This window comes from Drosophila tropicalis, unplaced genomic scaffold (genome assembly GCF_018151085.1).
Source record: "Drosophila tropicalis isolate 14030-0801.00 unplaced genomic scaffold, ASM1815108v1 contig_694, whole genome shotgun sequence".
NCBI lineage: Eukaryota > Metazoa > Arthropoda > Insecta > Diptera > Drosophilidae > Drosophila > Drosophila tropicalis.
In genome coordinates, this window is record NW_027173176.1 from 6,222,234 (window position 1) to 6,243,522 (window position 21,289).

The 21,289-nt window shown below is 40.4% G+C and overlaps 1 protein-coding gene across 3 annotated transcripts; it reads left to right on the top strand.

The window, feature by feature from the left end:
* Positions 1 to 298: 298 nt before the first annotated feature.
* Positions 299 to 14,224, top strand: Cad74A (cadherin-74A). 3 transcript variants are annotated; one of them, XM_068292627.1, is made up of 9 exons: positions 299 to 436; positions 1,311 to 1,672; positions 8,239 to 8,603; positions 8,667 to 10,167; positions 10,233 to 10,494; positions 10,557 to 12,177; positions 12,238 to 12,540; positions 12,604 to 13,745; positions 13,812 to 14,224. In XM_068292627.1, exons 2-9 carry the CDS (start codon positions 1,516 to 1,518, stop codon positions 13,936 to 13,938), a joined length of 5,478 nt encoding a protein of 1,825 aa, XP_068148728.1. In that variant the 5' UTR covers positions 299 to 436; positions 1,311 to 1,515; the 3' UTR covers positions 13,939 to 14,224. The 3 variants fall into 3 exon arrangements, with proteins under 3 accessions (XP_068148728.1, XP_068148731.1, XP_068148730.1); XM_068292630.1 differs by having other exon boundaries at positions 305 to 436; positions 1,484 to 1,672; XM_068292629.1 differs by having other exon boundaries at positions 310 to 436; positions 1,414 to 1,672.
* Positions 14,225 to 21,289: the final 7,065 nt, after the last annotated feature.

The window sequence follows — 21,289 nt, forward strand, 5'->3', positions numbered from 1 at the left end:
AATAAGAAGAAATTTCATCCTCTCATCCCTATACATTTTTTTTTTCTTTTAGTATATTAAAGAAGCCAAAAAGTATGCTATGCATTTTTATTTGCTTTGCTTTGCGGGATTTTGCGCATGCGCGAAATGAGTAGCCAAAACAAAACCGGCAACAAAAAGAGACCAGCAAACGCGACGCGACGAGACGCAAGACCAAGACCAAGAAAGACCCAAAACCAGTATTCCCAGCTGAGCTGAGCTCTGAGCGACAATCAAACCAAACAAACAAACGACCAACAGGTAACTGGCCAGAAGGTGAGCAAGCGTTGCTCCGATCAGTCGTGTGTCGCTTCAATAAAGAAAACGATTTCGAGGAAAAAAACAAAGAAAAAAAAACGCAAATAAGAAGTAGACAAAAAAAGAACGCGGCGGCGGCGATTGGCAAGATCAAGTTTCGGTACGGACTCGACCCTAGCGTCATCTCTGAGTATTTTTTTGTTGTTTTTTTGCGTGTGTAAAAAAAGTGAAGCAAATGAAAAGTTAATCATCCAACGATTCGTCTAGGGACATTCGATTGCGGGCCTTAAGATTCCTTTAGAAGCCTTTTGGGCTAACACTGATGAAACGAAATTCCATTGGCACTTCCTTTTCATAGCCCCAGTCAAAACTATGTGTATCTCATAGATACCTACATGGACTTAACCAGTTCTGCTTTTTATTTATTTAAGCTGCTTTTGCACAGTTTTTTTTCGGTCTTCAGTTTGCTTCTGCCTGTTTGTTTGCTTGCTTTCTTTACCTATCTCTCTGCCTCTCTCTCCTTTTCATTTAACGTCTTGTCCGTCTGTGTCTCTCTATCTCTCTCTCTCTTTTCCACTCTCCTGTGCCCGTATCTTGTACGTGAAAGCAACATTTGCCAATCGTTAAGAAGAGCCCAATGATTGGAACTCCCAGACAACAGACACAGACTCAACCAGTGGCTGATGGCTGATGCCGCCTCATCATCATGTGCCACTTTTCACATGTGCATAAAGTGAAATTTTAAAGTTTGTTTGCTTCGAAAAAATCTCTATCATTATACATACATATATCAAGATCATTAGCAAAATGTATATTTAATTATACGAAACTAGTAAAATCCAAAAAATATGCAAACTAAACAATTAAACTAAATTTTTTCTGCATTCACCAATTCTTCCATTCTCCCGCTCCCAACGTAGGCTAGGCAAGGTTAACAGGGCGGGTGCGGGAGCTGGTTTTGTTTTGTTTTTCTTTTCTATTTTGGCTAACATTGAAAAATTCTTTATTGTTCTGTGTTTATTTCTTACCTTCAGCGCAGAGAAACAAAGAAGAACAAGCTAATAATCTAAACAACCAAAAAGAAGTAAATTTAAATTGTGCTCTTGGTTCGTGTTGTCGTTGTGCTAAATACTTAAGAAAATAACTCACGAAATTTCGAATTTTTCGTTCAAAACGAAGACTAACGGATATACATATATATATATAGAAATAACGGTATTGAAAATTAGCAACGGCAACATGTTGCTGCCGTCGCTAGTGATGCTGCTGCTGATGCGCTTGACCATGGCACAATTGCTGAATCATCCGCCACAATTTGTACCCGGCACTGGAGACATGTCGCGGTTCAGCCTCTCGGAGCATACACCAGTTGGAAGTCCCGTCTATCAGTTGAAAGGTAAGTCAAGAGTGAGACAAAGAGAGCAGAAGAGCAGAAGAGGGGAATTTCATAACATAAAACATTGCCCTACTCTTGCAAACAATGTAAAACAATAGCCCAATTCCCACGCAAATGCCTTTCACTTGTAAGCAATTTGTTGGCAAGACCTGGAACCAAAAGGGGGATTGGGATTTGTCCATTCTTTAGACGATCCGTAACCCCCCCAACCCTCTCTACTAAAGAAACTAACTTAATCATAACTTAACTTGCTTCTTTTGTTTGCTTGCCAAATTCTTAGTATTTTTTTAAGAGCTTGATTAAACTAAAACTTGTGTAGAACTTGTTTTGACCATTTCTAGCAGTTGTATCTCAAGCCAAGTTAACAATTTATAAACTTAGTAAAATTTGTAGGAATGAAATCTAGAATTTTGCGAGATTTTTTCTGGATTTTCTTATCCGTTTTAAATTTTCTTTTATGTAAATCGAGCCGATTTGACCCCCCAAAAATCGATATCTAGATCCGCAACAGTCGGAATTAGTCCAAATTCTCTAAAGATCAAATGATTTTTGCCTCGAATTCGTTAACTGCCAGAGTTTGCTTGCACAATGATGATGAATGAAAAGCTGGGAATGTGCTTACCAAAGGAAAACTCCCTACTTTTACTAGCTTGTTAGTTGTTGACCCCTATCGACCTCTTCTTCACATAAAAATTTCTTATACAGTTGCGAACTTAATAATAGCACCACTTGCTGAGGTAATGTGTTCAAAGGATTCCTAGACTTATTTTAAGGTTCAAGGAACATGTGAATATGTTTTTGAACGTAGAATATTTCCTACTAATAGATGCCAAAAAAATTCTATCAAAATCCAACGTTTTCAAAGATTTTTACAAAAATCCTTGATATACTCAAAAATACCCGAAACTAAAAATAGCACCACTTTTCAAATATTTACTCAAAATTAAAAAATAACAGAAAAAACCAAATTCATGAACAAGTTATGATTAGATATTAAAAATAGTATTAAATAATAAACTTAATACTTTGTTGCATTGCCATTATTGGCAATAACCGCTGCACAACGTCTTGGCATTGAGTCAACCAGGTCTTGACAGCGTTTGACCGGAATTTTCCTCCAGGACTCCTGGATTACTTTCCAAAGCGCCTCATTGTTGGTTGGTTTTGCAACAGCAACTGCCTTTTTGATGTCAGACCACAGATTTTCAATGGGGTTTAGGTCTGGTGACTGTGCCGGCCACTCCATTACATTAACAGAATTCGTTGAGAACCACTGCTTGGCTTTCTTACTGGTGTGCTTAGGGTCGTTGTCCTGTTGAAAGACCCATATTAGCGGCATATTGTCCTCAGCGTATGGTAGCATCACCGTCTCCAAGATATTCACATAAACATGCTGATCCATAATCGTTCTCACCCAGTATATTGGACCGACACCATAATAGGAGAAACAGCCCCATACCATGACACTGGATCCGCCATGTTTTACAGTCTTTAGGGTGTATTTGGAGTTGAATTCCGAGTTTGGTGGACGCCGGACGTATGCTCTAGAGCCTTTTCCACCATACATGACAACCTTACTTTCGTCAGTCCACAGTACGTTTCTCCACTTTTGGGAAGGCCAATTTTCATGCTCTTTCGCAAACTTTAGACGTTTAGCAATGTGTCTGGCGTTTAAAAGTGGAACCTTTCTGGGGCTGCAAGCTTTTAGATTGTTCTTCCGAAGGTATTTTCGAACTGTTTGGACACTGGTTGACACATTGATGTCCTTTTCAAATCAGTTGCAGCCTTAAAAGGATCCTTATTACTCTCTCGGATTAAACGACGGACTTCATGCTGAGTCAGTTTTGGCTTTCGTCCGCGAGTTTCGGGCTTGGGTTTGAACTTTATGGCATTACGGATCATTTTGTTGGAACATCCGACCAAATTTCCAACTTCGCGATAAGATTTTCCCTCCAAAATCAGGGTTTGGATAAGTTTTCGCTTTTCAACAGAACAGTGTTTACCGCGACCCATTATTCTTAAATATTTTGGATTTTTTTTTCTAAAAGTGCTTTTAAAATTGACTTTGATCCAGGGTCGATTGAACAAGTGTTTTTTACAATGCTACCCTGGTAAATAATACGGTATTTCGCGAAATACTGCAAGTGGTGCTATTTTTAGTTTCGGGTATTTTTTGAGTATATCAAGTTTTTTTGTAAAAATCTTTGAAAACGTTGGATTTTGACAGAATTTTTTTCTGCTTCCATTAGTACAAAGTATTTTACGTTCAAAAACGTATTCACATGTTCCTAGAACCTTAAAATAAGCCTAGGGAATCCTTTGAATACATTACCTCAGCAAGTGGTGCTATTTTTAAGTTCGCAGCTGTATGTATAGATTTTGTTTCTCATTTTTGGGTCTTAAATAGTTGAATAATTTTGTAATAATGCTTTTTAAGCTTCAAATTACCATTGCTGACTTTCATATATGTATGTATGTATGTATCTTGTTGCCCAGTTATTGGTGGATTGGACTGCCTGGCTGACCACAAAGCCACCTACTTTTGGCATAACCTTGGGTGGGGTATTGAGTTTTTTTCCACTTTTTGGTTTTGTTTCGGTTTTGTTTTTTGTTGTTGTGGCTACACGTACATATGTATGTATGTATGTATGTATCTGAATGTGTGTGGCATGCAGATACATTTGTATCTTTTGTTGATTACATAAGATATGCAAGAATTTTACATTGCAATGTAAAAATTTTGTTGTGGTTATTTGTTAATGAGATTTTTTTCGTTTCGTTTTGGCATGCACAAGAATGCAAAGTTTTCGTTGGAAAGAAATGGTCATATATGTACATACATACATATGCAGGTGATAGGAGGGGAGGGGGGATTATTGTAATCGTAATCAATCGTAAGCAAACACACACAAAACAAAAAGACCGGGGGACAAAAAAGAGAGATACAAATGTATCTCACAGAGTGCTTAATTGTGCGGAAATGCATTTGAACACGTTTGTGCGTAGCACTTGTTGATAAACTCACTCTCTGCGAAGACTTGCTTGGTTTGATTAAACATATTGATGTCGATAAACGAAAGCAGTTAATCAATAATGTTTATTGTTTAATAACAAACGCAATCGGAGCCAATTCACTTTTGTTTAGAATGTCAGAAACTTTTACTTCGACTATCGACCAATCAAACGAAAGTTGGCAGCCGAAATTGACTTGAATTTGATTATTTAACAAGACAGTCCCATTCACTTATGTATGTATATAGTTAGATAGATTTGGCACACCTGCCCTTCCCCCCTCCCATGGCACAGGCGCAGGCACTTGCCGATCTGCTTGACACCTTAACACAGAGGCCCAGTTGCCACTTACCAAGTCGACAGCCTGCAATTTGATGCCACAGTGTAACTTCATCAGCAGACAACTTCATAAATAAGACTCTAAATATATGTGTATGAATGTTTGTTGCATTGTCTTACCTGCCAACTGTGGGTTAGCAGGTGGTTGTTGGCAAGTGGGTGCTGCTTTAAGGGGGTGGTAATGGTGTGTGTATCCAAGTCGAGCGAACGTGTGCCAAATTGCCATGTGGATGTGTGGATGCTCAATGACTTGGCCATGTGTCTACTACCATGTCTGACTGACTGACTGGGTGAGCGGCCTCTCAGCGGGTTGAGTTCATTCGTTTGCTCGTTCATTTGGCTTGGTTTTGCAAGCTGCATCCGTGAGATACAAAACACGTTTACCGTTTCTCAAAACTGAAACCAAAAGTGGCATGAACCAACAACAACAACCTAAGCCAACAAAAATTGAATAAAAACGTCTAAATTGCTTGGCCTAAACTGTTAGGCCAGGAAGCAGCAATCGAAAAATACCCCAAAATACAACGTCAGTTGCCATAACATCGACGTCGTTTTCCCTCAAGTTAATCTAGTGCATAATTTCGCTTATTGCCAATAATTTGCATAAATTGTCTGTGAAGGAACAGAAACTACCCAAAAGTTAACTGAACAAACTCAATGAAAGAAGCTGTAGGCGAAAACATACCAGTTCACATTCTTAATATTTGATTCTTATCAAAAAGAAACCGGAAGTTTTTCATACATTTTCATTATAATTTAAACAATGTTTATCGTATATAAATTTCATAGAGATTAAATAGAAACGACACTTCAGATTTCTAGAATCTTTTTAACATTGAATGAAAATACGTTTAGTTATCTAAAATCTTTTTCAAAGATTGGTTTATCAGTAGCAAATTTACAATACATTCAAATTAAGCAGTCGTTTTTACTCATTTTAAAAACTGTATTAAGTACTTTTAATAAAGTTTTCAACTATTAACTTTTGTAGGTTTTTTGGCTTTCCAATATTTATTTTGAGTAAATATTTCTTACCTTTTCTTACCTTCTCCTTGCCAATTCCCCATTCCTATATGCCTCTCTTTTTAACGCATCTTTCACAGCTTGTGTAGCTCGCACACATACAGAAGCCGAAGTCGTCGCTCACCACATTCGCAAAGCAAAAGAACAGTTAAAAATGAAAAGAAAATTTGTGCAATATCCAAATCGCAATAAATCGCGAAGCACTTGACGGACTTTGATTGTGTTAACACCAAAATTATACACATTTAAAGCACTACACCATTGCATATTTATAATTTGGACACTGACCGATTTAGTATGAGAATGAAAAGCGGGTAAACAAAATAATGCAAATTTAAGCGGCCGAACACAGCAACAGGCGAATTAGAAATGAATCGGAACGATGGGATGGGGGTGGTCTACATGAATGCATGTATGTATGCGAGTGTGTGTGTGCCTTGTAGGAGGAACAGTTGAATTAGAACAAATCCTTTGGTTATCTTTCATCTGTCATCTCATTTACATACATATGTACATACATGTGTTTGTACATACATATGTAAGTAATGTGCATTTCAGTCATTTTATATTTCACACTTCGCTATGTAAATTCAAATTATTAATTAATAATTGAGAGTAAATTATGAGTACATGTTTATGTATGTATGTATGTATGTACATATTTCGTGCATTCATATAAATATAAAGTAAAATAAAAGAATAATTGGTTTATAATTGTTACACTCACTCCCCACCATTTGTATTTACATATGTATGTATGTGTGTGTGTGTGTGTGTGTGTGTAATAAATAGCAAAATATTAACAAATATGCTTCATAGAGCATGAAATCACAAGAAAAATTAAAGAAAAAAAACATCCTCTTTGCTTGGGGAGTCGTCGGTAATTATGAGGTAAAGTGAAAAGTAGAAATGCTTTTTATCGCTGTGTACTTTTTCTACTGGTAATTTCCACCATTCCCTCCCCAAATATTGGTGTACATAAGAAATCATAACCAACAGCATACAAAAGATGTGTGTAAACCCGAAATAAGAAATGATTGTGTACATTAAAAGAAAAAAGAAGAAAAAAAATGAACAAAAATAAAGAAAAATGTGGAAACGGCCACTCACGCGCCAAGAGAAAAAGAGAGAGGGGGCCAGACTGGGTGAGGAGGTGGTTTGATGGGGGCCTCTAGCCGGGTTTCGGGTTTGAGGTTGGGTTTTGGGCTTGGGTTGGTGACCGCAATTGGTAAGCGTAAGCTAGAGGAACGTGTTGCTGTTGTTTGCTTCCCGGTTTTAATTTTTTTTCGTCTGGTCGTGCTGCAATTGTTGTTCCCCATTAAACGTTCGCCCCACCACCAACGATTTCCCCCTCATTCCCGTTTACCATCGTTTCAAACTCTCCATAAACGGTTAGAGCAAACTTGAAAAATCTTGTCTGGTTAGCTTGTCTCCAGCCTTTTTTCCAACTACAGTAAAAACTCTTTCCAACGGTCAGTGATCGTTGGCAAAACGGATAACATGCTAATGACAGGGAAATTGCCTTTGCTCAAGCAATAGAGTTGTTCATTTAGCGAGTTTTTACTGTAACTTTTTCATAAGTTTTTTGTCAGCTTTCTTTGGTAGAATTTCTACATATTTCTAATATTTTATTGTTGTTTTTCTTCGCCCTCAAGTCGCATGTAGTTTTTTTCTTCTTCTTTTGTTTTGTTATCTTCTGTTTTGGGTTAAATATATTTCCTGTTATTAGTTGGAGTACACCGAAAAACAAAAAGAGAGAGAAAGAGAAATTTTCTACATCTCTGTGTGTATGTGTGTGTGTGTGTTTTTTTTTTTTTTTGCCTGGAATGACACAATCCACTTAGTCCACCCGCAGAGCTCTACTTTCCACGCCCCACACCAAAGAAACTAAAGCAAGCCCAGGAGGAGGAGTAAGGTGCGCTGCATAGTAGGTCTATAGTAGGTTGTGGGAACTTCATTAGCATTTTTCACACGCTTCCACACTAAAGTGACAGCGCCGACGTTATGACGTTAACTTGAGATTACTCGTAATTAAAGCGGTAAGCGTGTCGTGTCGGGGAGGAAATGGAGAAGGAGGAGGTCGGTCGGTGGTCGTTGGATTGGTCGAGAAACCAACAAACCGACAAACCGCTTTAAGTCGACAACTAATTTGTTATTTTGTTTTTTGTTGTTGTTTTTTTTTTCACACCCAGGCATAGACCCAGAGGGAGGCCGTCTGAAGTATAGCATATCTGGGCCAGTATTCTCAGTGGATCGCGAGACGGGTGTGGTGCGATTGCGTCAGGAATTGGATCGCGAATCGCAAGACACTGTCGAGGTGATTATCAGCATTACCGATGAGGGTGTCTATGGCACTGAACCGAATACCGTATCCCAACGTCGGGAGATTCCTGTTCGAGACTACAATGATAATCAGCCGACGTTCTTTGGCAGACCGTATACGGTTCAGGTTAGCGAATCGCTGCCCGTTGGTTCTGATTTGACCATTGAGCCACCCATAATAGTTATCGATCGGGATGAGGGTATCAATGCCGAAGTTCAAATGAAATGTGTTGAGGTAAGATAGTTTTGTTTCCAATTTTGGTAAAAACACTATCTTAGGGTTAAAATTTCCTTGCAGGAAAACGATATATGCGATATCTTTGAAGTGCGTGCAGTGAAATTGGCTCAGGGTAACTATACAGCACGTGTGGCACTAAAGAAGCCGCTGGATTTTGAGAGTCGCCCCTCCTACATAATGACCATATCCGCTTCGGACAGTGCTTTGGAGAATCGTCTAACATCTTTTGCTACTGTCTCAATCAATGTAATTGATATACAAGATCAACCGCCGGTCTTCACCAATGCCCCATACTCGGCCACTGTCCCGGAGAATACGCCAGCAGGTGTTAGTATACTCACGGTAAAGGCCATTGATGGCGATGTGGCCATACCGAGAGATATTTTCCTCTCATTGGAAGATGAACCATTCGGACACTTTGATTTGATGCCATTTGGCGATCCCAAAGACGGTACAGCAATCCTTCAAACAACTGGCGAGCCATTGGATCGTGAAAATCCAGAAATACTACAAAATGGTGGTGTCTATGTCTTCTCCATACGAGCCACAGAGTTGATTGATGGAGCCATACCGGCTGAACATACAATCACCCGGGTGACAATTGTCGTTACCGATGTCGATGATCATAATCCCACATTTAGCGCCTCTCATTTCAATGTCTCGATTACGGAGAATCTGGCCAATGGGATGCCATTGCCAGGACTTTCAATATTTGTGGACGACCGTGATATGGGTGAGAATAGCCGTTATCAGTTGGCTTTGCGGGATGTCTCCAATTCGGCCGGGGTCTTTGGCATTTCGCCCACAGAGGCTCAAGGTCGCACACCCGTGGTGGTAAGGGTATTAAATTCCAGTCGCCTGGACTACGATGTCTCTGTGCCAGATCAACGCAAATTTGAATTTGATCTTGTGGCCCTCGTCCATGGCGTGGAAAAGGCCAAAGCACGTGTGGAAATTCATTTACTAGATGCTAATGACAATGCTCCGATATTTGCTAAGCCCGCTGGATATCGTTTTAATGCCTCCGAGAATATGCCGGTTGATGCTTTAATTGGTCATGTGAGTGCCTCAGATGCCGACGATGGTGCCTTCGGAGATGTCCATTATGTACTAAAGGGCTTTGGGGCCGACAACTTCTATGTGGATCCCGAATCCGGGGGTCTTTATCTACACAAGACATTGGACTATGAAAAGCAAAGCAGTTACAGCCTAACTGTGGTGGCCATTGATGGCGGTGGACGCGAATCGAATGCCAATCTCTTTATCGATGTCGTCGATGTCAATGACAACTATCCCATATTCGAGAGCAACGAGTACAGTCGCACCATAAGGGAGGGCGCATCGATCTTTGAGCCACAGTTCTTTGTACGTGCCCGCGATGCAGATGGCCCCAGTCAAGGTAATGGCAGGGTCAAGTACGATATTGTTTCCGAGAATAGCATAGCCGGCAATGTGTTTCGCATTGAGCCCGAAACTGGTGAGATTATCATCCAAAAGGCAGCTAGATCAATGGACACAGAGCGTGGTGAATATGAAATTGTAGTTTCAGCCACAGACTTTGGTAAGTATTCAATGGGTTTTTCTTGCACGACTCGAAAGTATATGCTCTTCTTTTTATCTGTTTAGGCATTCCACCGCTGACCAATTCCACCAGAGTTCTTGTCCGCGTTGGCATTTCGGGCAATCAGCGACCCATTTTTAAGGGTCACTTCCAAAATGTTGAGAATTTACCCATCATTGGACCGCCTAGCTATCGCGTTTCCATACCGGAGAATGCCCCATCTGGCTTCAATGTAACCACAGTCTCTGCCCATGATCCCGATGGCTTGGATAGTCTATTGCGTTATCGCATTGTTGGAGCCAACGATAATTTCCAAATCAATGAACTGTAAGCCAAAATCGCCCATTGCTGTGAGTCCATTAATTGAGCATTTATTTTACTCTTTCTAGATCCGGCTTGATCACCGTCTCACCACAGGCTCGCATTGATCGTGACTCGAATATGAATAGTTTTGAGATCATTGTCAATGCTGTCGATTCGGGTATTCCCATACCAGAGACAGCCACCACTACGGTTTATGTGAACGTCAAGGACATTAATGATGAAAAACCCAAAATTGAGCAGGCCAACTATGCGGCATATGTCTCGGAACGGACGGCAATTGGTGAGAGCGTGCTGCGTGTGAAGGCCATCGATAAGGATTTGAATTCCCGCCTGGAATACAGTCTGCAGGGTGTGGTCAAGGCCACCACTAAGGCGGGCGTAAGCATAGCCAATCGTAGCAACTACCGCGCCCAGGAAGCCTTCCGAATCGATCAAGAGAGCGGTGAGATATTTGTAAATAGCACACTGCGTCATGATGTGGCTGCCATTATTATATTTACGGTGGCTGTACGCGATTTGAATGCTGAAGTAGACCCTGACGGTCAGGTGGATACCACCGAGGTGACCGTTTATGTGCAATCGTTCCAGGATACCAATCCCATATTCAAGAATCCCGGTTGGACAAGCTCCAGACCTGTTGTAGATATCAAAATCAAAGAGGAAATGCCCATCGACAGCGCCTTGTTCATATTGCAAGCCGAGGACCCGGTTACACGTCAGCCAATTACCAGTTTCGAGTTGATTGAGCCCAAGGAAGTGGAATATTTCCAGATTTCGGAACGCACTGGTGAGGTTATACTAAAGAAACGCCTGGACTACGAGGCTCTGGCAGAGAGTGGAACCGGCCCGGAATTCGAGCTTCAAGTGCGTGCCAATAGTGCGGATCGCCAGCGATCAACCATTAGTCGAATCAATATAACCGTGGAGAATGTGAACGACAATAGCCCGACATTCGATCAAAATTCGTATCATGCCACAATTGTTGAGAATAAGTCATATCCGGAGCGTGTGGTTCGGGTTAAGGCCCGGGATAAGGATGCTGTGCTCACGGCACGCGATGAGAAACTTGGTTATCATAAGATCATCTATTCCCTGCAAGGCGAATATGCTATGCTGTTCGAGATCAATAATCTTACCGGTGAAGTCGTTGTGGCCCGCCATCAACAAATCGATCGGGAACGTACACCGCACATACGACTCCAGGTGAAGGCTGAGGACTCCCCCGGCAAGCCCACAGATGCTAAACAAAGTGTGGTCGAATTGCTGATCGATGTCCTCGATGTCAATGATAATGCACCGGAGTTTGTGCAGAAAAAATATAGCACTGTCATCCCGGAAAATGCACCGATAGATGCATTTGTAGTGCAACTAGAGGCCCTAGATGCCGACGAGGGACCCGGCGGTGAAGTGCGATACGAGTTGGTTAACGAGGGTGAAGCCAATGGCCTGTTCAAGATCAATCCTCAGAGCGGTTTACTCTCAACGCGTCGCAATTTAACGGGTAAAGGACGTGCCGAACCGTATGTCTTGATTGTCCGTGCCCAGGACAATGGCAGTCAGGTGCCGAAACAGCCAACTCTTTCCACAGACATTGATGTCATCATTTTCATTGGCGATGTGAGTGCAAACGATGGGGTTCCCTACTTTGTGGCTCCACGTGTGGGTCAAATGGCCAATGTATCAGAGGTAACCAGAGAAATTAATCAATCAGACTTGATTTTAATCGTTTTCCTTCTTCTTTGCCAGAACGCTGCCAGCGGGTCTCCAGTCTTTCAGGTGATTGCGCATGATCCAGATGATGAGAATACGCCATCGGGTAGCATAACCTATCGCATATTGCCGGATACTCTAGACGCTGAGGCATTTGCCATAGATGCCCACACAGGGCTAATAACCACCAGACAGGTCTTGGATCGTGAGATAAAGAACATGTATAAAATTCTCCTAGAAGTCAGTGATAATGGACAACCGAAGCAGTCGGTAACTCGAGTTCTACAGATTGTGGTCCTCGATATGGATGATCATGAGCCCCGATTCGCACGAGAGATTGTAAGAGACAGCAACGTTAGACACCCTGTTTAGATTAGGTTACTAATGGACTATTTTTTGTAGGATGAGGGTCCCTTAATCATGTCGGTGAAGGAAGAGGAACCAGCTGGCACAATAGTTGGCAATTTCAGTGCCATTGACGAAGACATCGGCGAGAATGCGGCCATTGATTATGTAATCATTGAGGGTAACAATGAGCAGATTTTCACTATCGAACGAACCAATGAAAGTCTAGCTATATTGAAGACCAACCAACCGATTGATCGTGAGCTAGTCGAGTCATATGGCTTGACAATTAAATGCCTGAAATTGGGTGAACCTGGCTACAAGTTCATTGGTGATGCCTATGACCGTCAGGATCCTTCGCATCTTCGTTTGACCATCAAAGTCCTGGATATCGATGACAATTTGCCCGAATTCGAACAGAAAGATCCCACTGTGGGCATACGCATTAATGTGCCCATCGACACAGTGGTCACCACATTGCGAGCCCGAGATGCTGATGCCGAGGCGCCGCCCATTTCGCTGGCCATTGAGAATGTCACATTTGTGCCACAATTCTACAAGCGAAGTCGCCAATTGGCCACCGGAAATCTGCAGGGTCTTTTTACTCTCAATAATCACACAGGAGAATTACGTACCGGGGGCTCCTTTGCCGACTATGTGGACGGGTATTTCCTGATGCAAGTGAAAGCAAATAATTCTCAAAAATCGAAACGTCAGACCTTTAGCAACCTCAAGATCTTTGTTATCAGAGATAAATCTCTGCTGAAATTTGTCTTTGCTCGCCCACCGAATGAGATTCAGCACAATATACGACCCTTCCAGGAGCAATTGCAAAAGAAATTGAAACCTCTGGGCCTGGAACTGCATGTGCTGGACACACAGGTCTTTACCCGGCCCGATATGAGTCTGGACTTCACATCGACTAGTTCATGCTTTCAAATGTTTAGCAATGGGGCTGCTTTGTCATTGAACGAAATGCAACGTTTGATGAATTCACAGCAATTGCGTCAGGAATTGATTGATATCTACGCTGCCTATGGAGTGAGTGAGGTGGAATCATGTTCGATCCGTAGGACGCACACAGCAGCAATATTTGCTGGCATGTTGACCTCAGCCGGCGCATGGCTAGTCATATTGGCGGCCCTCATAGGACTGGCCGCCCTCGTGTCTCTCTGCACGGCGTGTTGTCTAAAGAAAAAGTAAGCGACCGCAGACCATTTGCAGTAATTGGCGACTAATAACCGATTCTTCTCCTTCATTTGCAGATTCAAAAGGCATAGTAAACGCAGTTTACAGGCGAGTCTGCGAACACCTACAGAGCATACGCCAACATCCTATAGCTACACCATGCCGGCTGTTCTCTATTCGGAGCCCATCTATGGTCCATTGTAGCCGCAGCTAATATTTTGCACAATTAGATAGATATAGATAGATAGATTGATAGATCTACATGTAAATAGTAGTAGATCAAGCCAAACAAGTCCATATATAAGTTATCGTGATCTAGTTTAGGATTGTGTGTGTATATATAGTCTAGACTTAAATCCGAGTTCGAGTCATTTCGTTTGTGTCATTCATTCGAGTAGTTAGACCAAGCAATTTGCATTTATACCTATAAAAATAGTTTTTTTTTTTCTCGATATATGAAAACTCTAATATATATAAATTTTTTACAATATTTATCTTATCGTTCATTTATTTGCCTTTAGCATGTCGAACAAGTGCAAAATAAATATTACCTAAAAAAATATAACTCAATTTTATCCTCCTCTAGCCCAGAGGCTAACTTTGGTTCGCGTGTTGCCTAAAAAACAAAACACATATTCTACCTACTCTACATATGTATATGCATTTCCCTGCTGCTTATTAAGTAAATATATATAAATATTACGAGAGTAAGTAGTTTGTTATTAAATGTGAACATGTGTGCAAATAAATGTGTACTAGAGCTACAAATAAATTTACGTGTAGAAATCAACTAAAACTGACTAAATGAAAAGCCAACGCGCGGCGACCTTTACACTCACTTTTCCAAGGGATTTGGAACATTTATTCGTGTGAAACGATAGTGCAAATGGCTTGCAAACAAACTAAATACAATACAATAACTACTTAGTACCTAACTAAACAGAGAAACTTTTAGATATGACATACTCAAACACATGAAGTGGGTGATCTGTCGATCAATCGGAAGCTAAACATTCAGTTAATGTTGGTAAGTATGAAAAAAGGATAAAGTTTTATTAGCTTCGAAGAGAAATGAGAAACGAATTTAGGTTCTCTTTGATTTCTCTGGAGACGAAATTCTGAGCTCATGAAATATTGGCTTACCCAGATCATAAGAGCTAGTTAGACTACTAGCAATGTGAAATGGGGGAATTTTCGCCCCTCGAAGTATGCAATGGGCTGAAAAAGTATTTACGAATTTCAACTATTCGAAAGATGAGCCGCTCTTCAGCCCACATTCTGGGTATACTTGGTATATTCCTATTTTAAACACTTTTAAGTGTAATTCAAATCGTTTGTTCAAGTTGCTTGGTCATTTCCAATTAAAATTTTGTGAGCTCAAAATAATTGCAAACGACAAAAAAGAAAGATTTCAAAAAGCCTTACACTATGCATGTAAATGTAACGTCTAAAGTACACACACACACACCACACTAAGAAATAACGAACAACAGGAAAAAAAACCCATAAATAATAAATGTTGTTAAAACTAATGTGCGGCGCTCATTAGCCCCTGGCAACGAGACTGACAAGGCTAAGGGATGATGCTGGTCACACAGCACATGCATACTGACACACACACACACACACACACATGAATGCATCTGAAAGGGTGCCAAAGATGTACTCTGAATAAGTGAGGGTTGCTGCTGCTGCTGGTGCTGGTGCTGGTAGTTAACTAGGCAAAGTTGAAACTGTTGTTTTTATAACTTTTTAAAACGAAACACAACAACATCAACAGGAACAACAGCGTCAAATCAAGTGTTGTGTACGGGTCATCTAAGGGCTGGGGAAAGCCTGAACCGGGGGTTGGGGACTCGTTTCAACTTGACTGTCCTCTAAAGTAATCAAAGCAAGTTCTTCATCTCCAACTCTCGCCCTTTCTCTGCTGATTACAATTAGCATAAAATTTAAACTACATTGTCTATCCACTTTTCTTCTTTGACTGGTTTCCACTATTTTTTTTGCCAATTCATTTTCCCACTTGAACGTTGATTGATGATGGGCTCTCATTGGCAATGTCATCCTCATAAATCACTCTTCAAATTGTCAAAGCCGACAACAACAAATCCAGCAAATAAACATTGATCACCTATTAATACCACCTATGTATGTATGCAGCAAGAGGGATCTACGGAAGGCGCCAAAAAAAAGCTTTATACCAATCCTACAATCCACTAACTAAAACTAAAAAGTCTATATAAAACATTGGCTAAACAAATGCCACAAGAAAGCTAAACTGGAAAATAAACTCAATCATTCACTCTGCAGGTGTCCTAAATCAACTTTTTACCCTAGATTCAATTTCATGACAGTTAGTCAGCCATTCAGTTAGACAGTGAGCCAGTCAGGGGACAGTCGGGCCAGATGTCCTAACTGACAAACAATGCAAACAATTAATGACTGAGCGAGCACATTCCATTTTCATTTCCTCTATCTCAAATAGAGAGCAACAAATTTTTAACCAAAAAAAAAAACCTCGCGTGCAAATGTAATCATTAACTTCCTAGATAACCGAAATTGTTATACCCCTTAAACTAAGTCTTTTCCATTTAGACATTTATTTCATTGGATATCCTTCTACCAAGACCAGAGTTTATTTGTTCCTTCATTGGAAGTGTTTTTAAGTTGTTAAACTGATATGATTTGAACAGATATAACATTTACTTCCGGACCATCATCCAAAGCATTTCCAAGCATTGACATTGCTTAACAAATGGACTCCACTTTTTGGGAAAGGGCATTAAATAAAAATGAAATCATAACGGTCGCTTTTACCTACTAGGTGTCATAAAAGGACGTGAAAAAAATGAGGGAAAACGCACCCTGAACACCATTTGCACCACATTGTAATTGTAGTTAACTACTTGTTAGACGAAAATTCATTTAATTTTCCTTATTTTTTGGGGTAATTTTTTTTTGCGAATTTTTTGACGAATTTTTCGCAATTTTTTGTAAGCGTCACAATAGAGGAGCGTTAATAGCCGGATTTTCGCGCGATCTTCTCTGAGTTAAGCCGGAAGTGGAAGCTGTTTGAATGGTAGTAGCTTAGCTTAAGCCTTTGTCCCCTGCTCCCAGCCACCCCAACTATGTGTTCTTACACTGCAAATGCATTGAATGATGTTTACATTGAGCCATAACTGGGCATGAAACCGTTGTTTTGTCTACAGTTTAGGGCCAACCTTTTACACAGATTCAGATGAAAGAAACAAAAAAATGAATTAACAAATATCAACCATAAATTACAAATGTCACATTCATTATGCACATGGCGCTGCATAGTAATTAGGCAGCTCCTTGCTCCTGCTAGCATCCTCTCTCCACGTATTCGAAAATATATTTATGACCACTTGATGAACTGCAGCGAACGCAGTAGACGTAGCAGTAGTCAGTCAGTCCGGGGGATGTGCACTCACTGGCTTTCGTCCTGGTTGTGTCCTCATTTGCATAACAATCAACTCGTCGTTTGTGGCAGTGCCCAACGCGGATTCCAACTACCGAACCAACTACCGAACCCACCGAGGGTTGGCATCAGAACTCTAAATGGTTACCATCTATCCGTTCTGTTCAGAGCGTCAGCGGGTGTGAAGTTGTAAAGTTTAATGTATTGTTTGTCTAACAGTTTATTCATTTGGAAACACAGAAAAAGCGAAAGAGAGTGAGAGTCGAAATATGAAATCGGAATACATATACATATCTATCATCTCGGGGTTGATCCCCAGTCGAAGGAAAAGTAATTTTGCATCTTTTATTTGTAAATTCATTATTCAATTGAAATGATGTGGCGAAAAAAAAAGGAAAAGTTATATTCAAATGCCAGAATATAATCGAATTCATGCAATATGTAATCATTTCTCTTGCTATCTGTTCCATGTGAATCTTTTGCAATTGAATCATTGAATCACATACGCATTCGCTTTCTCTACGTGACTGTTTAACTATCTTTGGACTGGTTTTTTTCTTATTATTTATTATTATTACTTCCCCACTTGTTATGCATATTGAATTCTTCAGCTTACAGTCTTGAGTCTTTATCTCCGCTTCTGTGAATCTCACTTCTTCAGCTGTAAGTCTCGACTTTCTTCTCAAGAAACGCAGCCAAGATACGCGTACTAGCAAAAAATATCTCATTAAGTTGAAGACGACCCAAAAGTAAATCTTTGTTTTTTTCCTATCTCTATGAGTCACTCACAATGTGTTAACAATGTGTGTTAACAACCAAACAACAAATGATCTATCAAGGCATTTCCATTTCTGTCATGGAAATATTTCTCTCTTTCCTTGACAGGCATTTCTATCTCTCTCTCAGAGACTTCTAGGACAAAGGTAAGACGTCGCTGTCCAAATTCATGGAGTTCTCTTACTCTCATCAGAGAACTATTAACAATTAACCGCATCTTCAGAGCCATTGATGTTCTTAGCTGATTTTTGATTTACATGTGTTTACATTTCTCCTTTTTTATTATATGGGGCGCCCTGAAATGTGACATAAATCTGCTTAAATTTGACTAAAACCGCTGTGATCGGATTAGCAATCAAAACTTGCATAACATTTTTACACTTTTACAGTTTCAAACTGCGCCTGTATAAGAGAGACAGAGAGACTGAGAGAAGGATGATTATCCTCATGCACACGAATGCGACAGATTGGCCCACGTTGGTCCTCGGTTAGGGAACTTATTGAGAAATGAATACATAGGTCGGTTGCCTGTTTGACTGGCTGGCTGAATAAATGTAACAAAATACTCGAACGGCTGTTTGTTTATCCAATGTTTTTCGGTTAGATGAGCACACAGAAAAACTCTAAAACGAGTAAGGTAGCAGGGTTCGGAGAAGCTGCCCTTATCCCTCGGTGCAACACAAACAACAGCAGCAACAACAACAACAACACAACGTCACAGATTTCACAGATAAACCAATTCGAGCAGGGCAATGAATTGGTAAAAAGGTCGAGCAACTTGCTCATACAACACCAAATCGAATCTCTGTTAAAAAACCAACAAAGGGGGGAAACACACACAAACACACACACACACACAAAAAAGGAAAAGGGGTAAACCTTCAGGACGTGCACGTGGTACAGCCCAAAAGGGTTGAACCTCACCCATCATCCTGATGCACTGTGAAGGCGAAATGGAAATGAAAATGTGTGTCAACTTTTTTTGCTAAAAAGGCGTAAAACAATCAATTCGGCAAATAAAATTCGATCTGCGAAATGGCCTTATTGGCACGATTCGATGATATATGGACTTGGCAGCATTTCATGCCTATCATGGAGTTATGTGTGTTGCCCGTATCAAGTCAATACTTTATTACGTGAGGTCTCTGCCCTATTCACTCGGTTTCTAGCAAACCTTAACCCTTCTTTCAATGGGCAATATCGAAAGCTTATACATCGATTTGTTGTCTTTAGCTTATAGTTTATACAACTTTTTCAAGCCTACTGCATACTTTAAGGGGCTCCACCTAGGAGTGACTCCGTTTCGGTTTGTAGATTTTTGTTATGGTTATTACCCGATAAAAGATCATCGCATGCGGTTTACAGTTATGAATTGTAATTGTTTCGGTTCATCTTTGCGTCATTAGTAATCTATGAAAGCCATCTACAACAGACTCTAAAAGGAAATCTATTCAATAACCGCATTCGCAAGTGCACCCCAAGGACGACTTTTATCCTGCACTTGTCGCCGTTCCAAAAAGAAGAGGGCGCGGCCAGAGCGCATTGTAGTTGTTCCTTCTAGCATGTATATCGACAACAAATTTGTTTCCATTTTGGGTTTTCCTTATCTACTTAGGGAAATCGCTAAATTATTTCTGTTTCTCTTTCTTTTTTGGCAACATTAGCATAGTCAGCAAAGGACTGGGGAGGGAGAGAGACAGAGCGTAATGCCGTCATTGATCCGAAGATAGCCATCTCTATAGAAATCTAGCTACCCCATGGCAATGCCATACTAATGATGGCCCTTTCCCTCCTCCTCCTCCATCCCCAAACGGACCTTGTTGCATCCCTCGTTGACATTTTTCTTTTGACAAAATAGATTGAATGCAGCTTAGTCCAGCTCGCCCGCTGCGTATTTGCGCCGAGGACACAAAAAGCAGCATTAAGAGGGGGGCGACACAATACAGAATACAATGGAATAGAATATAGGCTAGCGAGAAAACATGTCGAGAGAAGATAATAATGATTATTGTTAAGATAAATCCCGACACCTCCGAACAAAGCTGGCCAAATGACAAACGCGGCAAAGCCAACAACCGAAAGCAAGTAAAAGACATGCAGCTGTGTTAACGGCTTAGTCCAGAGAAATAATCACAACTTTGGTATGCATTCTGCATCTTAAGTTCCACCACCCTTCCGCAATCTCACTCTCCACACTCTCTCTACCTCTAGGTAGGTAAATGGGTAACGGAAAATGTCTGCCAGTCAGTCAGTCAGTCATTCAGTCAGTTAGTGAGTGAGTGAGTCGACTCTTGCCGGTTCATTCAACTAAATAATTTGAGTGCCATTCATGCAGGTCCACTGACTGTTTGGGCTCATGTTTCATGATTGTACGTTTCCTTGTGATCCTTCGTTGTTGTTGTTGTTGCTGTTGCTGTTGCTGCTGCTGCTGCTGCTTCCTCTACATTCAGTTGGTACATTCGTTTTGTAATTCTGTGGCAGGTGACGGGCAATCTTTCCATTGTTTCGACCTCGAACTCACCCCATAACGAATTGTAAGGGCGCAAAAATGCCCCCTACAATAAAAACAAGCTGCAATATACACACACACACACACACACATACAGTCATTCATTTTTATGTGAACTGCAATATACAATATTTATTTGAATTTAAGTCTTTTGTTTGAAATCTGAAATCCGCACACACACACACTTACACACACACACACCCAGCTTAGGGTTGTTTGCTTTGGCTACTACTTACTTTTGCCTTGACTTCTTAGTTTTCTTTTATATGTATATACAAACAACCGATATCTAGAGTAAAGAATAGTTTTATTTTGTTTTGGTTTTGGTTTTTCCATCAACTTTATTAGCAAAATAATCGTGTTACATCGAAATTCATCTTATCACTTTAATGTTTGTTTTGTATATAGTAGACCCTGATTCTCTGACTAGCTGGCTTTTCTTGCACTTGCAATGGCAATAACTTGTTTGTGTATATATAGTACAATATGAATAAATATATATATGTGTGTAGATCTCTTCAAATTTTAGCTACTGCCTAAACTTACAAAAAAAGGTACATAGGTTAGAATCTCTGACTTAAGAATCTATGAACAATCATTTCATCTACAAAGACCAACTTGGAAAAGGAATTCTTTACTTAGTTAGCTTCAATTCCAACTCGAAGTAGGTCTTCGCGATGAGCTCTTAATTATTGTTATAACACAAAAGAGAAACAGAGAGTTTAGAGTCTGAAGGATAAACTGTCTTTTCTCTGCGCATTATTAGTCCTTTCAGGAACAAATACAAGTAGGCGAAACCACAAACTATTTAGGGGTCCCAACTATCC

Coding starts and splice junctions, on each gene's coding strand:
- Cad74A (XM_068292627.1), top strand. CDS start 1,516: ATGTTGCTGCCGTCGCTAGTGATGCTGCTGCTGATGCGCTTGACCATG. Junction 8,604..8,666: donor TTCAAATGAAATGTGTTGAG/GTAAGATAGTTT, acceptor ATTTCCTTGCAG/GAAAACGATATATGCGATAT. Junction 12,178..12,237: donor AAATGGCCAATGTATCAGAG/GTAACCAGAGAA, acceptor CTTCTTTGCCAG/AACGCTGCCAGCGGGTCTCC.